Source organism: Aquarana catesbeiana, linkage group LG01, assembly GCF_042186555.1.
Source record: "Aquarana catesbeiana isolate 2022-GZ linkage group LG01, ASM4218655v1, whole genome shotgun sequence".
NCBI classification, from domain to species: domain Eukaryota; kingdom Metazoa; phylum Chordata; class Amphibia; order Anura; family Ranidae; genus Aquarana; species Aquarana catesbeiana.
In genome coordinates this window covers 450,243,736-450,260,434 of record NC_133324.1, presented here as the reverse complement: position 1 = coordinate 450,260,434, position 16,699 = coordinate 450,243,736, and the positions used below count along the sequence as shown (strand labels likewise).

The 16,699-nt window shown below is 40.6% G+C and overlaps 1 protein-coding gene across 5 annotated transcripts in view; it reads right to left on the bottom strand.

Moving 5' to 3' along the window:
* The window catches only part of BNC2 (basonuclin zinc finger protein 2), an 878,778-nt gene that overhangs the window by 833,734 nt on the left and 28,345 nt on the right, over positions 1-16,699 (bottom strand). Inside the window, exon 2 of one of the 5 annotated variants that reach the window (XM_073636660.1) lies at positions 10,311-10,399. The exons of the other annotated variants lie outside the window; for them this stretch is intronic. Coding sequence (XP_073492761.1) covers positions 10,311-10,313 — 3 coding nt within the window. The 5' untranslated portion in view covers positions 10,314-10,399. The remainder of the gene's footprint in view (positions 1-10,310; positions 10,400-16,699) is intronic. 5 annotated transcript variants of the gene reach the window in all.

The window sequence follows — 16,699 nt, the reverse complement described above, 5'->3', positions numbered from 1 at the left end:
CTCTTATGTTAAGATTTTATACTTCAGGGAAGCTCACCAACTGCTGGTGATACCAACCTGTAGCATTTTTTTTATACAGGGTCCAGTTTTAGGTGTATTAAAAGTTCCAAAAATACTCACCTATAACTAGGTTCATATTTCTACTGTGCCATCTAGGTTTTTCCTTTGCATTTCCTATTCATAGCACTGATTTAGGGTGGGGCCCATATGAGGCAGAATCAATGATTGGCTTCATCTGCCTGAGTAGCCAATGAGCACATGAACATGCGCAATAAAAGTTTGAATAAAACAATTCAGTGGTAGTGACTCATTAAGGCCTCTTGCACATTTGAACTAAAAAACACTGCTTTTGTAGGCATCTGAGCTTTTTTTAAATGCTACTCTGTGTTAGTCTATGTGTTCATGCACAATTTAGGCATTTGCAGGAGTATAGAGGCAAGGGCATTTAGAGGTAGAAAAAAACCCACCAGTCATGTTCAGGAGAGGAGCTTTTGAGCATAAAAAAATGCCTAGTCACGTTTAGGCACATTTAGCACTTGAGCGTTTTTTCATTTCAAAGGCCAGAATGAATTAAACACACAAGGGCTTGAGGCACCTGATCACAGCTAACCGCATTTACAAAAATGTGGCCTAGGCCTATAGTATAGGAAATCTTCACATTCAAGTGTCAAAAGTTTCTGTTAGTGTTGAAACATGAGGCATGTGACATGGTACTGCACATATTAATGTATGACCTCTGTCTGTAGTCTGAGAACTGACACTTCCTGTGAAGAAACTAAATATCCCACAATCCTGGCTCTCTCAGTCTAGTGTTGGTGTGGATAAAATAATTCCATAAAAATAAAACAGGCACAAGCAGGCAGAGCAATGAAGAGATGTGTTTTCTTTACATTAGCACTCCAACATTTGTGATGCAACACAGAGGAAATGGTGAGTCATGGACTGGATGCTGTGTGACCCAGAACAAGAATTTGCCTATCCCTTTAGAGAATAGAGACAAGCTAGGTGAATGAATATATTGGCATAGGGGAATCTATTTGCCATGACACTACAAACTGTAGCCACAACATATGAGCCCATCATTACAAGGTAAGACAAACAAACAACATTAATACCTAGTTATAACAACAAAAACATTTGAAAGTGTACAATGCCTATTAAAATTACTAAACAATTAGGAAGACATGATGTTACAGAAAAGAAGAAGATACATTTGAAGTGTATATCCAGGTTGGTGGTAGATATTTCAAAGTAAAAATTTACTTTGTTGGTAAAGCCGACTGACTAGATGCACATTATATCAGAACAACAGAAACACGCAGAGAGAAGGCAGTCAACAACCTCCTCTAGATGTACAGAAGGTTATATTTCACAGAATCAATATGTCAAACAAGCCGAGATTAATTGAGCAAGTGAGGTTCTGCCAGTGTATAAAATCTATATTTATTTTTAATTTGAAGCCCAGATTTCTTTTAGATTTTATTTGCACCTAGAAAGTTTTGCATGTAGATTTTGCAGTAGTAACATACAGAACTGTGAAGATTTATAACCATTTTTTTTTAGTACTATGGCAGATGTTTTTCCCCACTTTGGATTGAGTAAGGGAGGGTTATAATCCCTGACAGTTTTTTACCATCTGTGTCCCACTGGGGATTCACCTTCACTTCCTGTTCCAAAGCCCAAAAAAGAAGTGAGAAGAAATCCCTGCAAACCAAGGGAATCCCTTGGAGACCCCCAGGTCACCAGAACTAATGTCCCCATTGGAAGATTTCCCCTCTATAAAAGAAGTGAGAGAGGGTGAATCTTCCTAACAGGGGCATAAACAGCAATACAACTCTAATAGGTGTTATAATCCCTCTCCACTCTATCCAAAACCAACAAAATTTTTTGCCTTTAGCTAAACTTTGAGTCTTGCATCTGCTTGAGAATGCTATTTATTTTACATCTGTAAAGGAACATTTGCATGACTGCTAAATGTTGTATTGTTGAATCATAAATTCTGATTGGTTTCTACGCAAAAAGTTAAAGAGGTGCAGAGATGGTGAGTTTGCAAAATGAAGATACAAGGTAAGTCTAAACATGGTACATTGAATACAGAACAGGTCAAAGAGAAAAAAGTATCATTACAATTCATTTAAATTTTTACCTTGAGTTGAACCTTGGTCTCACTATTGCATAGCTATATGCTCTTATTCTCTTTTTTACTAATTTATCAAAACAAAAATGCAAAAATAGCTTTACATCTTACATTTACAACCTAAATGTCACTATTAAGAGATGATATCTTACATAAAAAGAAAGAAAAAAAAACTAGCTGAATGAATTAGTAGATAATTAGCATGCACTAATATTGTCTAATCCGCCAACATTATTCGTACCTAATTACCTAATAGTAATACTGTGGTTTTGCTATACTAAAGGCAAATAGACTGTTCTGTTTGCAAGGGAAGTTGCACTTTGCAAGGGAATATTCCCCAGAGCTTAGTAAATGAAGTGAAGCTCTGCTGACTTCCATCATCCAATCATGTGCAAGAAAAAAAATGCTGTTTCATTTTTTCTCCTCCTTTGCACGTGATTGGGTTCAGTAAGTTCTAGGGGAAATTCCCCTCTTGTGCAAAGTGATGAACTTATTTGCCTTTAATAAATCAACCCCAGTGTTTTCTTCAAATTATAGAGCAGCACACCTCATAGGGAGTCAACCTTATCTTTTGAATTTAACCTATTTATTCTTTGCAGCTCCACGTCAAATAATGTTTCCTACCAACTACGCTAGCCAACAGTTCTGCAACACCATCAGAATGACTAGTACTTCGCAAACTACTCCCCCCATATATGGATAGCTTAAGTCGTGAATTAATATGAATGCAGTGATACTCTCTTAGGAAATGCTAGCCCATGCAATACTCTACAGACAATATATCAAACAGTACAAGCTATTGAAGTCAAGCTAAAGACATCAATTTGCAATTTTATTTTATTTAAAAAAAAAATACACAGTAAGAAATAAACCAGACAATGTAACGATATTTCCCGGGAATTGTATCCTTCCAAACATTTTACTTTTACACACATAAAATTCAATAGTTGACTACTTGACAATTCTGCCTCCAGAATCAACACTGTAAAATGTGTTTGTTTTAGGCTGACTTCAGCAAGACTAAAAACACGAGGCGAAGTTTACTGAAAACGGTTCCTCTTTAACTGTGACATATTTCTTGTTTCTTTTTGTGTGCTCAATATTTAATGCCACCTACCTTTCACCGCCAGTACGGAATTCAAAGAAGGGACTATATTCTGATGTTATTGACATTAAAAGTACATTTTAGAAAACTGCTGACGTGCTTTCCATTTCAATCAATAAATATGCTGTTTCTGAAGACTCAGAACAAACATGTATCATGTCAAGTGGTAACAGCGAGTCAAGTTTAACTTATGTACCTCACAGATAAATATCTTTCTCTTTCAGTTCTAGTTCTTTTTTTTGGGGGGGAGGGGGGGGTGTATACTATGCCGCCAGAAATACAGAGTAAAGGATTAAAGCTGTATTTATTTATGATTTTTTTTTTTCAAATGCTATCTGTCATTATGTACAATACATTCTTTAATGCATTTATATTTTACATGAAGTAAACAGAAATTCTGTGTACCATTTTCTAATGTGCTGTTTGTAAAAGTTATTTGTACATTCCTATAAAAAAAACACCTTTCCTTACAAGGGTCACATAAAGTAGTTGTTTCTCCATATAAAAATTCACAATCTGAGACAGCCATTTAAAGTTTACATGGAAACAACCTGCAGTGGCATAAAACCTATTATCTTCCACTTACAAACAATAGAAACAATAGAAGATACATTCTAGAACAGTGTTTCTCAACCTTTATTCAGTCAAGGCACCCTTTTAAAATCATGGACAATCTCGAGGCAAACTATTATCAAATGTAAAAAATTAAACGAATAGTTTTACATAATGCAGCAACATCCACAAACGCAGGACACCCAACGTTAGAGGTATTTTATTCCTACAAAGCAAATACACCTTTGCACACAATACTGACTAGTATTACTTCTGCCCCAGTTTCTTTTCCTCACTCAGCCAATGTCACCCCAGTGTTGTCGGAGAGGGGCAGGTGAGGGGCAAACAAGGATGCTGTGCAGGCTCCCGAGGTCCCCCCTTATCAACTGATGATGTCATTGGTTGATAGGAGGCCGACGGTTGTAATGATGCACAATGTGGATTTGTGTAACTAAAAGGCAGACCTCATCCACCTGCTGGCTTGTATGCAATTTTTGGGCAATTTTTAGGTATTTTGCCGAAGGCACCCCTGAAGGAACCTGAAGGCAACCCAAGGTGCCTGGGCACCCTGTTTAAAAAAGGCTGTTCTACAGCAACAAGGAACGTCCTTAAGCTAGGGTTCTCTAACAAATACCAACTTCAAGTTGGACGTCAAGGAAATGGAAGGGGCCAAGTTTCTAGTTACTGTCAGTATTTGCATATAATGCCGCGTACATACGACCAGTTTTGCCATCGGAATAAACTCCAAAGGTTTCTCTGACGGAACTCCGACGGAATTCCATTCAAGCGGTCTTGCCTACAAACGGTCAAACCAAAGTCCGACCATCTAGAACGTGGTTACGTACAACACTTATGACAGGACTAGAAAAAGGAAGTGCAATAGTCAGTAGCCAATAGTTTCCGTCTTGTACTTGCTTCAGTGCATGCGTCATTTTTGGTCCATCGGAACAGCATGCAGACGATCGGTTTTCCCGATAGGAATTGGTTCCATCGTGAATATTTAGAACATGTTCTATTTCTAGGTCCGTCAGAATTTTCGAAAAGGAAAGTCTGATGAGGCCTACACACGATCGGAATAGACGATGAAAAGCTTCCGTCTGACTTTTTCTGTCTGACATTCCGCTCGTGTGTACGCGGCTTTAGAGTGACGTGAACACAAAGAAGCACCACATCAGTGCTAAAGGGATGTAAGGCAACATAGAATACAATAGACATTCCTGTAACAGAAGAATGTCATGGCTCCAGACCAGTACAATGCCCGGATAAACTTCAGGCCTTGCTGCCCTCTTCAAATTGGGGAAAATATTCAATTCCAAATGAAAAAAACAAGCAAAACAAGAAGGATACACCAGCCTCATGCATTACCTTAAGCACCAAGCACCAATAAAAAAGAATATAATTATACTTACAAAAGCCATAAGGCCATAGCTCTGAGGAAGACGGCATATCCCTTTAAACACGTTAGCTTTTGCATCTGCTGTAGAGTGCCATCCAGGTCCTCTTATTGAACCGCCAGGTTTTAGACTTGTCCAGGGACTGTGGTCTAAGTCATATTAAATGCTTCTGGCCATATGGCGTTTGTGAGTATACCGTAATTGTATTCTTTTTATTAATAAATGGTGATTAAGGAAATAGATGATTCTGGTGCACCCTTCTTGATGTTTTTTCTTTAACAAAAATGACATGCAAGCTTTTAAATATACCTACTTTCAAGTGGAAGGTTACAAAAGTTGATGTCACTTTTGACATACTGTACTCTAAAACTATTGTCCTATAGGTAGAAGAAAAAAGTTGGTACAGGTTCAGTGTACCAGCACCACCTTCTTCTTGGCTGTATGATATTCATTATCTAAACTGAGGCATCTAATTATTTATTTTTTGAAAGAGAAAAAAAAAATAATTGAAAATGCAGATGATAGTAATCTAATGCTGGCCATACATTATACGAAAAATCGTTCAAACTTGTTTTCGAGTAATGAACACTCATGATAGCTAATGATAGTGCCATCATGTAATGACCGAATTTTGATTGAAAAATCGTTCAATGTCACATATGCCCAGTGCAAGCAGTTCCACATTTAACGGACGAGAAACACATTAACCTTTCAATTTATCGTCTGTTTGGCAGAATTTTCACAACTGTTCCTTCAATTTTTCAGATCTGAAAAGTTAAAGCTGATTTTCTATTTGTGCCCATTAACTGGAGTAAGAACGAAGGAACGGTCCAAATGATAGATTTTCTAACGCTTTTTCGGCTAGTGTATGGCCAGCATATAAGTTATTTTTGATATCTGATGTTGTGAATTTGCTTTGTCGGAACAAATCAAGAAAAGGAGCAAAAAAATATTGTTGTGAAGGGATTGCTGAGTGGAGGGGCAGAGATGAGTGTTGCATTAACCATTTCAATTCTGGACACTTTTACCCTCATCCTGCCCAGGCCAATTTTTAGCTTTCAGCACTGTCACACTTTGAATGACATTTGCACGGTCATGCAACACTGTTCCCACATGACTTTTGTATCATTTTTTTCACACAAATAGAGCTTTCTTCCAGTGGTATTTAATCACCACTGTTTTTTCTTTTTTTTCTAAATAAATTTAAAAAGACCAAAGCTTTTGGGCAATTATAACAAAAAAAGCTATAACATTTTGCAAATAAATTATCTTTCTTTATAAGATTAGGCCAAACTGTATACTGCTACATTTCTTTGGTAAAAATAACCCAAATCAGTGCATATTATTTAATCTGTAGGAAAGTTATGGTATATATATATATATATATATATATATATATATATATATATATATATATATGAAAATTCTGATGTAATGACGGTCTCATTTTTTTCAGGCTTGAGGCCTGAAAATGCCAGGACAATACAAATATCCCCCAAATGACCCCTTTTTGGAAAGTACACAGTTCAAGGTATTTAGTAAGAGGCATGATGAGTTTTTTTAAGTTGTATTTTTTCATCACAATTTTTGGAAAAGGAAGAAAAAAAAAAAATGTTATTTTTACAATGTTTTAAAATTTTTTACATACTGTCATTAGTGCAGTACAGCATCATCATATAACTGGTTTGGCGGTGATCAGGGACACTGACTGGTGACAGAATGTAAATAAATAAAGTTAATAATTTTCTTTTCAATTTTTTCACATTTCTTTTTTATTACATTTTTTCTTTTTTAAATGTTTTTTTACATACAGTTACTGGAGCAATACAGTGTAACCATAGTAACGCTGTATTACTCTGGGGAGGTGATCAGGATTTTCTTTTTTTTTACATGCTATGCTTGCATAAAACTGTGAATTTTACAGTTAAAACCAACCATTTTTCTGAATGCAAACTTTTCATGCAGTGCTTATTATTGTGATTAGCTGTGATTGGCCACAGCTAATCACATGGTACAGATAGGCTGTGATTGGCCCTGTCTGTACCCAGTGATCACTGTGACCAATCACAGAGCTCATCACAATAGTACACAATAAAAGGCATGAATCAAAGCCTTTCATTCTTTACGATTGTCATGTGATCTGCTGTGATTGACCACATCGATAACCCACTGCGATACCCGCAGCGGGCCGGTACAGTGATCTGTCATCCGCTGTGTCTAGTGGACACAGCGGGTGACAGATCGTGTTGGAGCACGGCCCATGGGGCGCGTGTAAGGCGTGATCCTGGGAGGATGTCATATGATGTCCTCCCAAGATAACAGGGCTCCTGTTCAGCTGTCATATTATGATAGGCCAGACGGGTAGGGGTGAAAAGCCAAATTAAACCTTCTGATTTTATTAGTGTGATGCAGTCAGGCTGTAAATTTATTGACAGTGGTCCAGCACACCCCGTGCACACTGCTTCAATCAACAGTGCTCATGCTTCCTGAGCAGGGTTGTTGATTATAGCACGTGCAGAGGGTGTGTTGCACTATTGGAGACCTGGAGCATTCTGCTCTTTGTTATGTAGGGATGAGCCGAACACCCCCATGTTCTGTTCGCAGCAGAACATGCAAACAGGCAAAAAATTTGTGCGAACATGCGAACACTGTTAAAGTCTATGGGACACGAAAGTGAAAAATCAAAAGTGCTAATTTTAAAGGCTTATATGCAAGTTATTGCCATAAAAAGTGTATGGAGACCTGGGTACTGCCCCAGAGGACATGTATCAAAGCGAAAAAAAAGTTTTAAAAAGGGCCATTTTTTCAGAAGCAATATAGATAAAAATCATTGAAAAAATGGTGTGGGTTCCCCCCAGTCCATTACCAGGCCCTTTGGGTCTGGTATGAATATTAAGGGGAACCCCGCTCCAAAATAAAAAAAATGGCGTGGGGGTCCACCTAAATCCATACCAGGCCCTTCAGATCTGGTAAGGATATTCAGGGGAACCCTGTGCCAAAATGTAAAAAAAAAATGACGCCCTTTAGGTCTGGTATGGATTTTAAGGGGAACCCCTCACCAAAATGTAAAAATAAATGGCATGGGGTCCCCCCAAAATCCATGGCAGACCCTTATCCGAGCATGCAACCTGACAGGCTGCAGGAAAAGGGGGGCACCCCCGCTCCTGAACTGTACCAGGCCACATGCCCTCAACATGAGGAGGGTACTTTGAGGTTCCCCCCAAAACACCTTGTCTCCATGTTGATAGGGATAAGGGCCTCATCCCCACTATCCTTGCCCGGTGGTTGTGGGGGTCTGGGGGCAAGGGGCCTATCAGAATCTGGAAGCCCCCTTTAACAAGGGGGCCCCAGATCCATTCCCTCACCCTATGTGAATTGGTATCGGGTACATTGTACCCCTACACATTCACCAAAAAAAGTAAAAAAAGTCAAAATAACAGGGGACAGTTTTTGACAATTCCTTTATAAAAAAAAGTGTCAATGTAAATCCATCTTCAATCACAGTGCAGATGACCCAAGGAAAAAAAAATGGAAAAACTCTACCTCGATAGGAGGCATCCCTGCGACTGCAGCCTTTTTACAATGGCAGCTGTTATATAGCTGAGGGCTGGGCCACTCGGTGACGTAACCGGGTGACCCTGCCCCTTCTGATGATCTCGCAGTGCATTGATGGTCTCGCAGTGCATTATGGGGCATTCCGTGGGCGCTTGAATTTCCCACGAATGCCCCATTATGTTCTAAATTCGGTGAACAGGCAAACACCCGATGTTCGAGTCGAACTTACGTTTGATTCGAACATCAGGCTCATCCCTAGTGTTCAGCATGCTGCTAGTAGAGGGTATTTTGACCCTTTGATGCAACAAATAGAAAGTAAACAAATTAAAAGGATGCAAATATTTATTACTGTGTATGCAGCATTACTGTATCACAGTAATAAAATTGGAGGGTTCAAGTGGGCTTGAAATATTAAGTACATACGTGCAGCTATTTAACCTATGGTTTTCTACTAATACTTTATGGGGAACTTTCCTTAAAGGAGTTGTAAATGCAGAAGGTTTTTTATCCTAATGCATTCTCTGTATTAAGATTAAAAAACCTTTTGTGTGTAGCAGCCACCCCAGCACCACCCTAATCACTTACCTGAGCCCCATCTCTCTCCAGCGATATCCATGAATGTCTAAGCTGTCCGGGACACTCCTCCTGATTGGCTGAGACACAGCAGTGGCACCATTGGCTCCCGCGGCTGTCAATCAAAGTCAGCCAGCCAATCGAGGGAGAGGGGGGGCGGGGCGGGGGCGGGGCTCCGTGTCTGAATGAACACACAGAGCTGTGACTCAGCTTCAGTGCCCCATAGAAAACTGCTGACTGTGGGGGCACTCGATAGGAGGGAGGGGCCAGTAGCATCAAAGAGGGACTCGAGAAGAGAAGGATCTGGGCTGCTCTGTGCAAAACCACTGCGTAGAGGAGGTAAGTATAACATGTTTGTTATTAAAAAAAATGAGACTTTACAATCACTTTAACTGGGAGTTGCCAGTTTTCCATAAACATCTGTGGGTCTCAAGCAGTACAGGCAGAGATTGAAAGATGACTACCCAGCCTGGGAGAGCTTGTTTCTACACTGGAACTAGCCAAATCAGTAGAGTGAATATTTTGAGATTGCATGTATGGACTGCTCTTTAAGACCCACTCATGTTACAGGAATGTCAGCAAATAATGTTCTGGAAAGAGCCAGGAGCTGAGCTGGGACGTTGAACCAAGGTGTCTAGTTATCATGGTTTTCACCCAAGAGACATACAACTTTCATCCAATATTTGCTAATTTTTCTTGTTGAATGTTATGTAAAAAAAAGGTGAATTTTGGGTGAAAGTTGTGTAACCCTTAGGTGAAAATACTGAATTATAGACCCCAACGTGTTCTATGCGCACGTGTCATGTGTGGAATCTTCATGCAATTTGGTTAGCAGCACCACTAAATTAGCTGCCTGTCTTACATCCACATATGATATAAGAATGACTTCTTTTAAAAGATTGATAGCATTTACACGCTTGGTTGTCAATGTGTTTGATTACAAATTGACAGAACACCAGCTAAAGATAGTGTAATGTGTAGTCAGTCCACTTACCATAGTGCTGTATTTACAGATCTTTGCTCTAGCAGCTCTCTATTATTTTTATTTGCTAAGACAATATGCTTCTCCGTGGATGCCTTCCACTGCAAAAAATGTTAAAAGCAAATAAACATATCTTATTTCATCAAGTGAATGCTTAAGAAGGCAAACAAGGAGTTATACTGGTGAGTGCTTTGGTTTTATTGCAAGCCCTCTACAACTTGTTAAGCGGCGCTTATGCTTTATGCTCATAATAAAGAAAACATTTAGGTGGTAATGTTAGCAGTGCATTGTACATAAAAAAGCACAATGGCGTAAAGGACAAGCCAGACAATAATGGTTGTGGGACAGCTGTATAAATGATAAATGCAACATATATTTGGTGTGATTTTTAAGGAGGAAAATGCTTTTTGTTTTTTATCTCCGCAGCTTTACTTCCTAATGGCTCAGCTGAGGTTAGGGCTCTTATTTTTTTCACCCTCTTCTAACCTTATGGAACAGCAGCGTTCCTTTATGTAATGCACACTACAAAGTATCTTTCCACCAACTTTCTCAGAAATAAAATGGGTAGACTTTTTTAAAACAACATACAAAGACAAAGTATTATATTAGGCAATAGCACTCAGACATTATATTTTAATGCATTCATAACTGATGTTTTGTACATTTTCCCTGTGATTAGTACAGATATTAATATATATATATATATATATATATATATATATATATATATATATATATATTCATTCAAATAAATTAAATTAATTAAAAGCACACAATTCTTTTACAATAAAACTTTTATAATTTACAAAATAAAAAAAAAATACAAACAGTTAAAATATAAAATACATCAATGACCCATTCCTACCATATTTCACTACACCAGAATGCACACACCTTTATGCATTGATGTGCACTGCACTAGGCAGCCCTTTCAAATTGAATGCAGATACCTACATACAGTGTTTTTCATTTTGCTATTTGGTTTTGGTTTTTAGTTTATTTAAAGTATTTATTTCAGTAATATTCAGGTGACAGATTATTTGCCTGGTCAACCATCATTTGCCCTTGTGTGCTTTTTTTTTTTTTAATAATCAGTATTTATTTTATTAAAGAAAACACATAGCTAGACATGTCTGACAATCTTTGATAGGATATAAATTCTGACCTCGCAGGGTCTCTTATATTGTACTAATTCAATTAAACAGGTTGAACAGAGGTATTTATCACAATAGTAGACTTAATTGGTCTCATAAACACTAACTGAGTGGCACGTACCGGTTGGAGGTTATTGTGGGAGTGTAGGAATACTTGGGCCTAAAATCGTTGTAAAGACTTTAGGTATAGGTGAAGTGTTGACCCGCTATGCCATGTAAGATATAGCCATGAGCAATGAGTCTAAAGGCTGGACATCTACCAAGGAGTTTGAGTGGATGGCTCTCCAGCATGCGATCAGGGAAGAGGGGGGGGACTCTGTGGTCTCCATCAAACCTCCCCCTGTCCCCCACATGCCAGGTGAACCGGGTAGAAAGTAACATGTTTATCCAACAGGGATACTAGTGTCCCAGTAACATCACAGGCCAGTTTCATAAGTATGAGGATTTGTGGGGTCTATGTTCAACTCAATGACTTATTTTTCCAACTGGTAGTTAAATGGCCACAAAACAATCAACTTTAGGAGGGTTTATGAGTGAGACAAAAGAAAAGAAAAGGAAAACAGGGAGGGGGGGAATTAGGTCAGAGAGCGATCCAAGCGTACCTGTGTTCCCGAAGGAAGGTTGGTCTATGTCCACATCGAGTGCACCACACCAGTCCCATCTCCCTCCTATGTCTGAGTTCTATTATCGAGGCATACCAGGAGGCCAGGTCACTATCTTTTAGGATCTCATTGTTGTACGGGTTGAGAGAGAGGGCTCCACCAACTCTAGTAAAGCAATATCTAAGCTGGAGGGAACCTGGTTAGGGTTGGAAACAAATTCATTCCAAGGTGCCCAGATCATGGAGTACTTTTCTCGGGAACCCCAGCAGGATATTATCCAGTCCTCAGCCTCTTTTACCGCATTTACCTTAGCAATCCACTGTTCTCGGGTAGGAGTACTGGATTTTTTCCAGTGTATTGGGAGTAGGTGCCTTGCTGCGTTTAGCAGGTGAGGTATCACAGTTTTTTTATAATGGCGAAGTGAAGTTGGAGGTATAGGCAGTAGAAAAGGCTTTAGAGAGAAAGGAACCTCTATCTCTGTTACATTTTTTATTTGGTCTCGTATATCCTCCCAAAAGGGTTTGATTAAGGGGCATTCCCACCATATGTGGATAAGTGTTCCTCTGTGACCACAACCTCGCCAGCATTGTTCCGACACAGCTGGGTATATACCGGCTAAGTCCGCCGGCACACGGTACCAGCGAGACATTATCTTAAAGTTTGTTTCTTGAGTTTGGGAGTCTATGGAGGATGAATGGGTAAGGTAAAACAAGTGGTTCAGTTGTATTTCTGTGAATTCCTGTCCTAAGTCGTTCTCCCACCGTCAGATATAGGCGGGTTTAGTTTGAGGGGCGGCAGAACTTAGGAGTCGGTATAGTTCTGATACCATATGAGGGACAGGCTCCTCTCCAGTGAAGAGGCGTTCATATGGTGTGGAAGTGGAGGGATCCCTAATCATGTGGCTATTTTTCTTGAAAAAAAGATGTAGCTGTCTGTATCTCCAAAAGTTGAGTCGTGGGCCCTTACGTCCTACTGCTAAGTCTTCGTATTGCATTAATTTGCCATCTCATGAATTTACCACAACTAGCGTTCCCATCATCCACCCATGGCTCAAAAAAACCCATCTGCTCTCCCGGAGGGAACCATTGGTATCCACCTAGTGGCGCCAGCGGGGTCATAGGGGGGGCCAAATTCAGCAAAGGATTAATTCTGTCCCAAACCGACAACACCTGTGTCGTCAGTGGGGAGGTCGTCTCAGATAGCCCCCTATATCCTTGAGGCAACCACGGTGCATAAGCTAAGTTCCTGCCTGCCAGGGATTTCTCTAGGATGATCCAAAGTTTTGAGTGTGTGTGGAAATGCCAGTTTAGTATCCTATGAAGGACTATGGCTCTGTAGTATTGTTTTATGTCAGGGATACCCAGGCCTCCCTCCCGCTTCGAGCGTTTAAGTGTCTGTAAAGCTATTCTAGGTTTGCGTGTGTTCCAGATAAAGTCAGATAGCATGCTGGACAAACGACTAAAGAAGACTCTGGGAAGGGGGATCGGTAACATTTGCAAATAAAAAAGTATCCGGGGCAATACATTCATTTTTTATAATGTTCACATGGCCTAGCCACGTAAAGGCAGTCCGTGTCCAAAGTGAGAGGTCCTCTTTGACCGTGGTCAACAGCTGGGGATAATTAGCCGCATATAAGGTGTCAAAACGGTCTGTGAGTTGCACGCCTAGATACCGTAAGGATGAAGTGGTCCAGGTGAAGGGAAAAGCAGCTTTAAGGCTCGCGATCAAGTGGGGAGGCAGACAAATGGGGAGAATTTCAGATTTTGTGAAATTAATTTTGAAGTTGGAAATTGATCCAAAAAGCTTCGGTTCCTTCAGCACCAATGTCAGCATTAGCGGGCCTAGGCCTAGTGAGTCGAGTACTGCTTTCAGATATGACCAGTCAGCGCGGTTGAACGCCTTTTCCGCATCTGTTGATAGGATCAAGTAAGGTTGTGGGTCTGGATGGGAGCAGGCCCAGTGGATAAGTTGGACCGCTCTAAGTGAGTTGTCTCTAGCTTCTCTGCCCGTTATGAATCCTGTCTGGTCTGGGTGTATAATTCCTGGTAGGAGGTGTTTAAGTCTGTTAGCTAAAATTTTTGCCAATAGTTTTCTGTCCAAATTAAGGAGTGAAATAGGGCGATAGCTTTGGGGGACAGCGGGATCCTTGCCCTCTTTCGGGATCACAGTAATGTGGGCCAGCAGGGCCTCTGAGGGGATGTCTTTACCTGTTGCTATGGAATTGAAGTATTTGCACATAGGAATTGCTAATTGGGGGAGGAAAGTTTTATAATATTCCTTAGTGAACCCATCTGGGCCAGAGTTCTTTCCGTTGGGCAGGGATTCCACCATCGCCTCTATTTCGGCTATCGTGATTGGGAGTTCTAAAGCTAAAACTTGGTCGTCAGTAAGTGAAGGAAGGCCAGCTAACGAAAGGTACTTCCGTATCGCATGTTGTCTGGCATCACGCGCAGAAGAAGGAAGCTTGGAATCCAAATTATAAAGTGTAGCATAATAGTCTCTGAACCCTGAGGCAATCTTAGAGGATTGCACCGTCAGCTGTCCAGAGGTGTAACGCAATTGTTGCACTTATGTCTGTGCTTGTCTCTTCCTGAGTACCCGCGCCAACATCTATCCGCATTTGTTCCCCTGTTCGTAGAATTTGTGGGATATGTAACAGAATTGTTTTCTGGTTTATTTATCTAAAAGGCGAAGGAACAGTTCCCGTAAATCCGTAAGTTTTTTTAACGCTTCGGGGGCTCCCATTCGCTTTATGTTGGAGTTCAGCTTTTTGTAAAGCTGTATGTACTCTTATGAAATCAGCTTGGCGTTCTTTCTTGAGTCTTGTCCCTTGAGAGATTAATTCTCCTCGAGCCACGGCCTTATGGGCCTCCCATATTATCCCTTCACTTATGTCGTCGGATAAGTTCTCTCTGAAGTAATGAGTTAAAGTGTCCGAGATTGTTTTCACTATCACTTCATCGTCTAGCAGATTGCCGTTCAGTCTCCACGTCCAGGTCCTGTGCCCGCCCGAAGACAGGGCAAAAGCTGCAGAGAGCGGGGCATGGTCCAAGATAGAGATGGTCCCGATAGACACTGTTTGAAGGAATTCTAGAGCGTGACGGTCTACATATAGATGGTCGATGCGAGTATAAACGTGTATTTTAGAATAGTAACTATAATCACAGTCTGAAGAGTGTAGTACCCGCCAGCAATCTATTAATAGATGAGATTGGAGGGTCTTGCGGAAGTGTTTAAGGAACGCGTAAGAATGTGGGGATCTCGCATGTGACGTGTCCAGCAAGGGGTCTGGGCTTATGTTGAAGTCTCCTCTGAGAATCAGGAGGCCTGCTTTAAAGTCTGCTAGAAGTGTCAGAGTAGAGTCTATGAAGGTGAGTTGGTCAGTGTTGGGGGCGTATAGTGTCGCAAACGTATACTTCTGCCCTGCAATGCTAGCTTTCAAGAAAACAAATCTGCCCTGAGGGTCTATTTTATTTTCTAGGGGTTGAAAGGGACAAGTTTTATGTATTGCGATAGCTGTCCCCTTAGATTTTGACATCGGGGAGGTGCTGATAAACCACTGGTTGAAAAAGTGTGTGGGTAATTTAGGAAGCGACTGGGGTGTGAAATTAGTCTCCTGAAGGAAGACCACCTGCGTTTTTAAGCTTTTTAACTCTCTCCAGAGTTTACTGCGTTTATGTGGGGAGCAAAGCCCTCTGACATTATAAGAGCTTACCTATAACGTAGCCATAGGAGGAGACAGAGGTGGACAAGAAGTTCGGGTTGTTGGCACACTCGATGTGGACGGCAGAGTGGTACGTCGCTCCTGTAAATGGAGGGGAGGGTAGAGAGAAAGGAAGGGAGGGAAAAAAGAGAAGAAAAGAAAAACATATAAGACAAAAATGGAAAACATAACTGTAACGAGCCCCTTGCTCGCTCGGTTCCACTCTTACACTTACACTTACACTCCTCTGCAGCTATAGAATCAGATTGCAACATCTGATGGTTCGGATATCCAATGGTCCGGGATTAGAACCACAGCTCTGTGCCGTTCTAGTCCAGTTGTGACACCAGGCAGGCTGTATGTAAGTTCAAACAGGAATCTATCTTTATTGACAAAATACAGGCTTTTATACACTCAAAGTGTAGGTGCAGACCTCCTGCTTACAGCTGTAACCTAATTAACCTAATTAACATGAGCTAATTAACTAATCCCTTTAGACAGACTAGCCGTCTGACAGACATGACCGTTAGGCCAGACTGGCCGTCTTGTAGTTCAGAAAATCCAATCAACATTATCACAATCAACATAGACTCTTCTTCACACAATAGCAGAGTTAATTAACACAAATAACAATGGGGATCTAATGACTCTTAGATCCCATAGTAGACTTATTTAAAATACACATTTTAGCAGACAATAGACAGACAGGTGTTGGAATTTACATCAGCATCTCCTAACAGTATCTGTCCCAGCATTATGAATCAGCCACTATTCCAATATGGCAAATCCAGGGTCCCCAGAGTCTGTGTGTCCTGGGGGACCAGGACCCGAATCCACAGTAATACCACCTCAAGAGTCCCCAGGCATACAGCTCACAAAGAGCACCGTTCCGCCAAATGCAAGGGCCCCGATCGATCGGCAAGAGGCTTGCATACAGTCCCC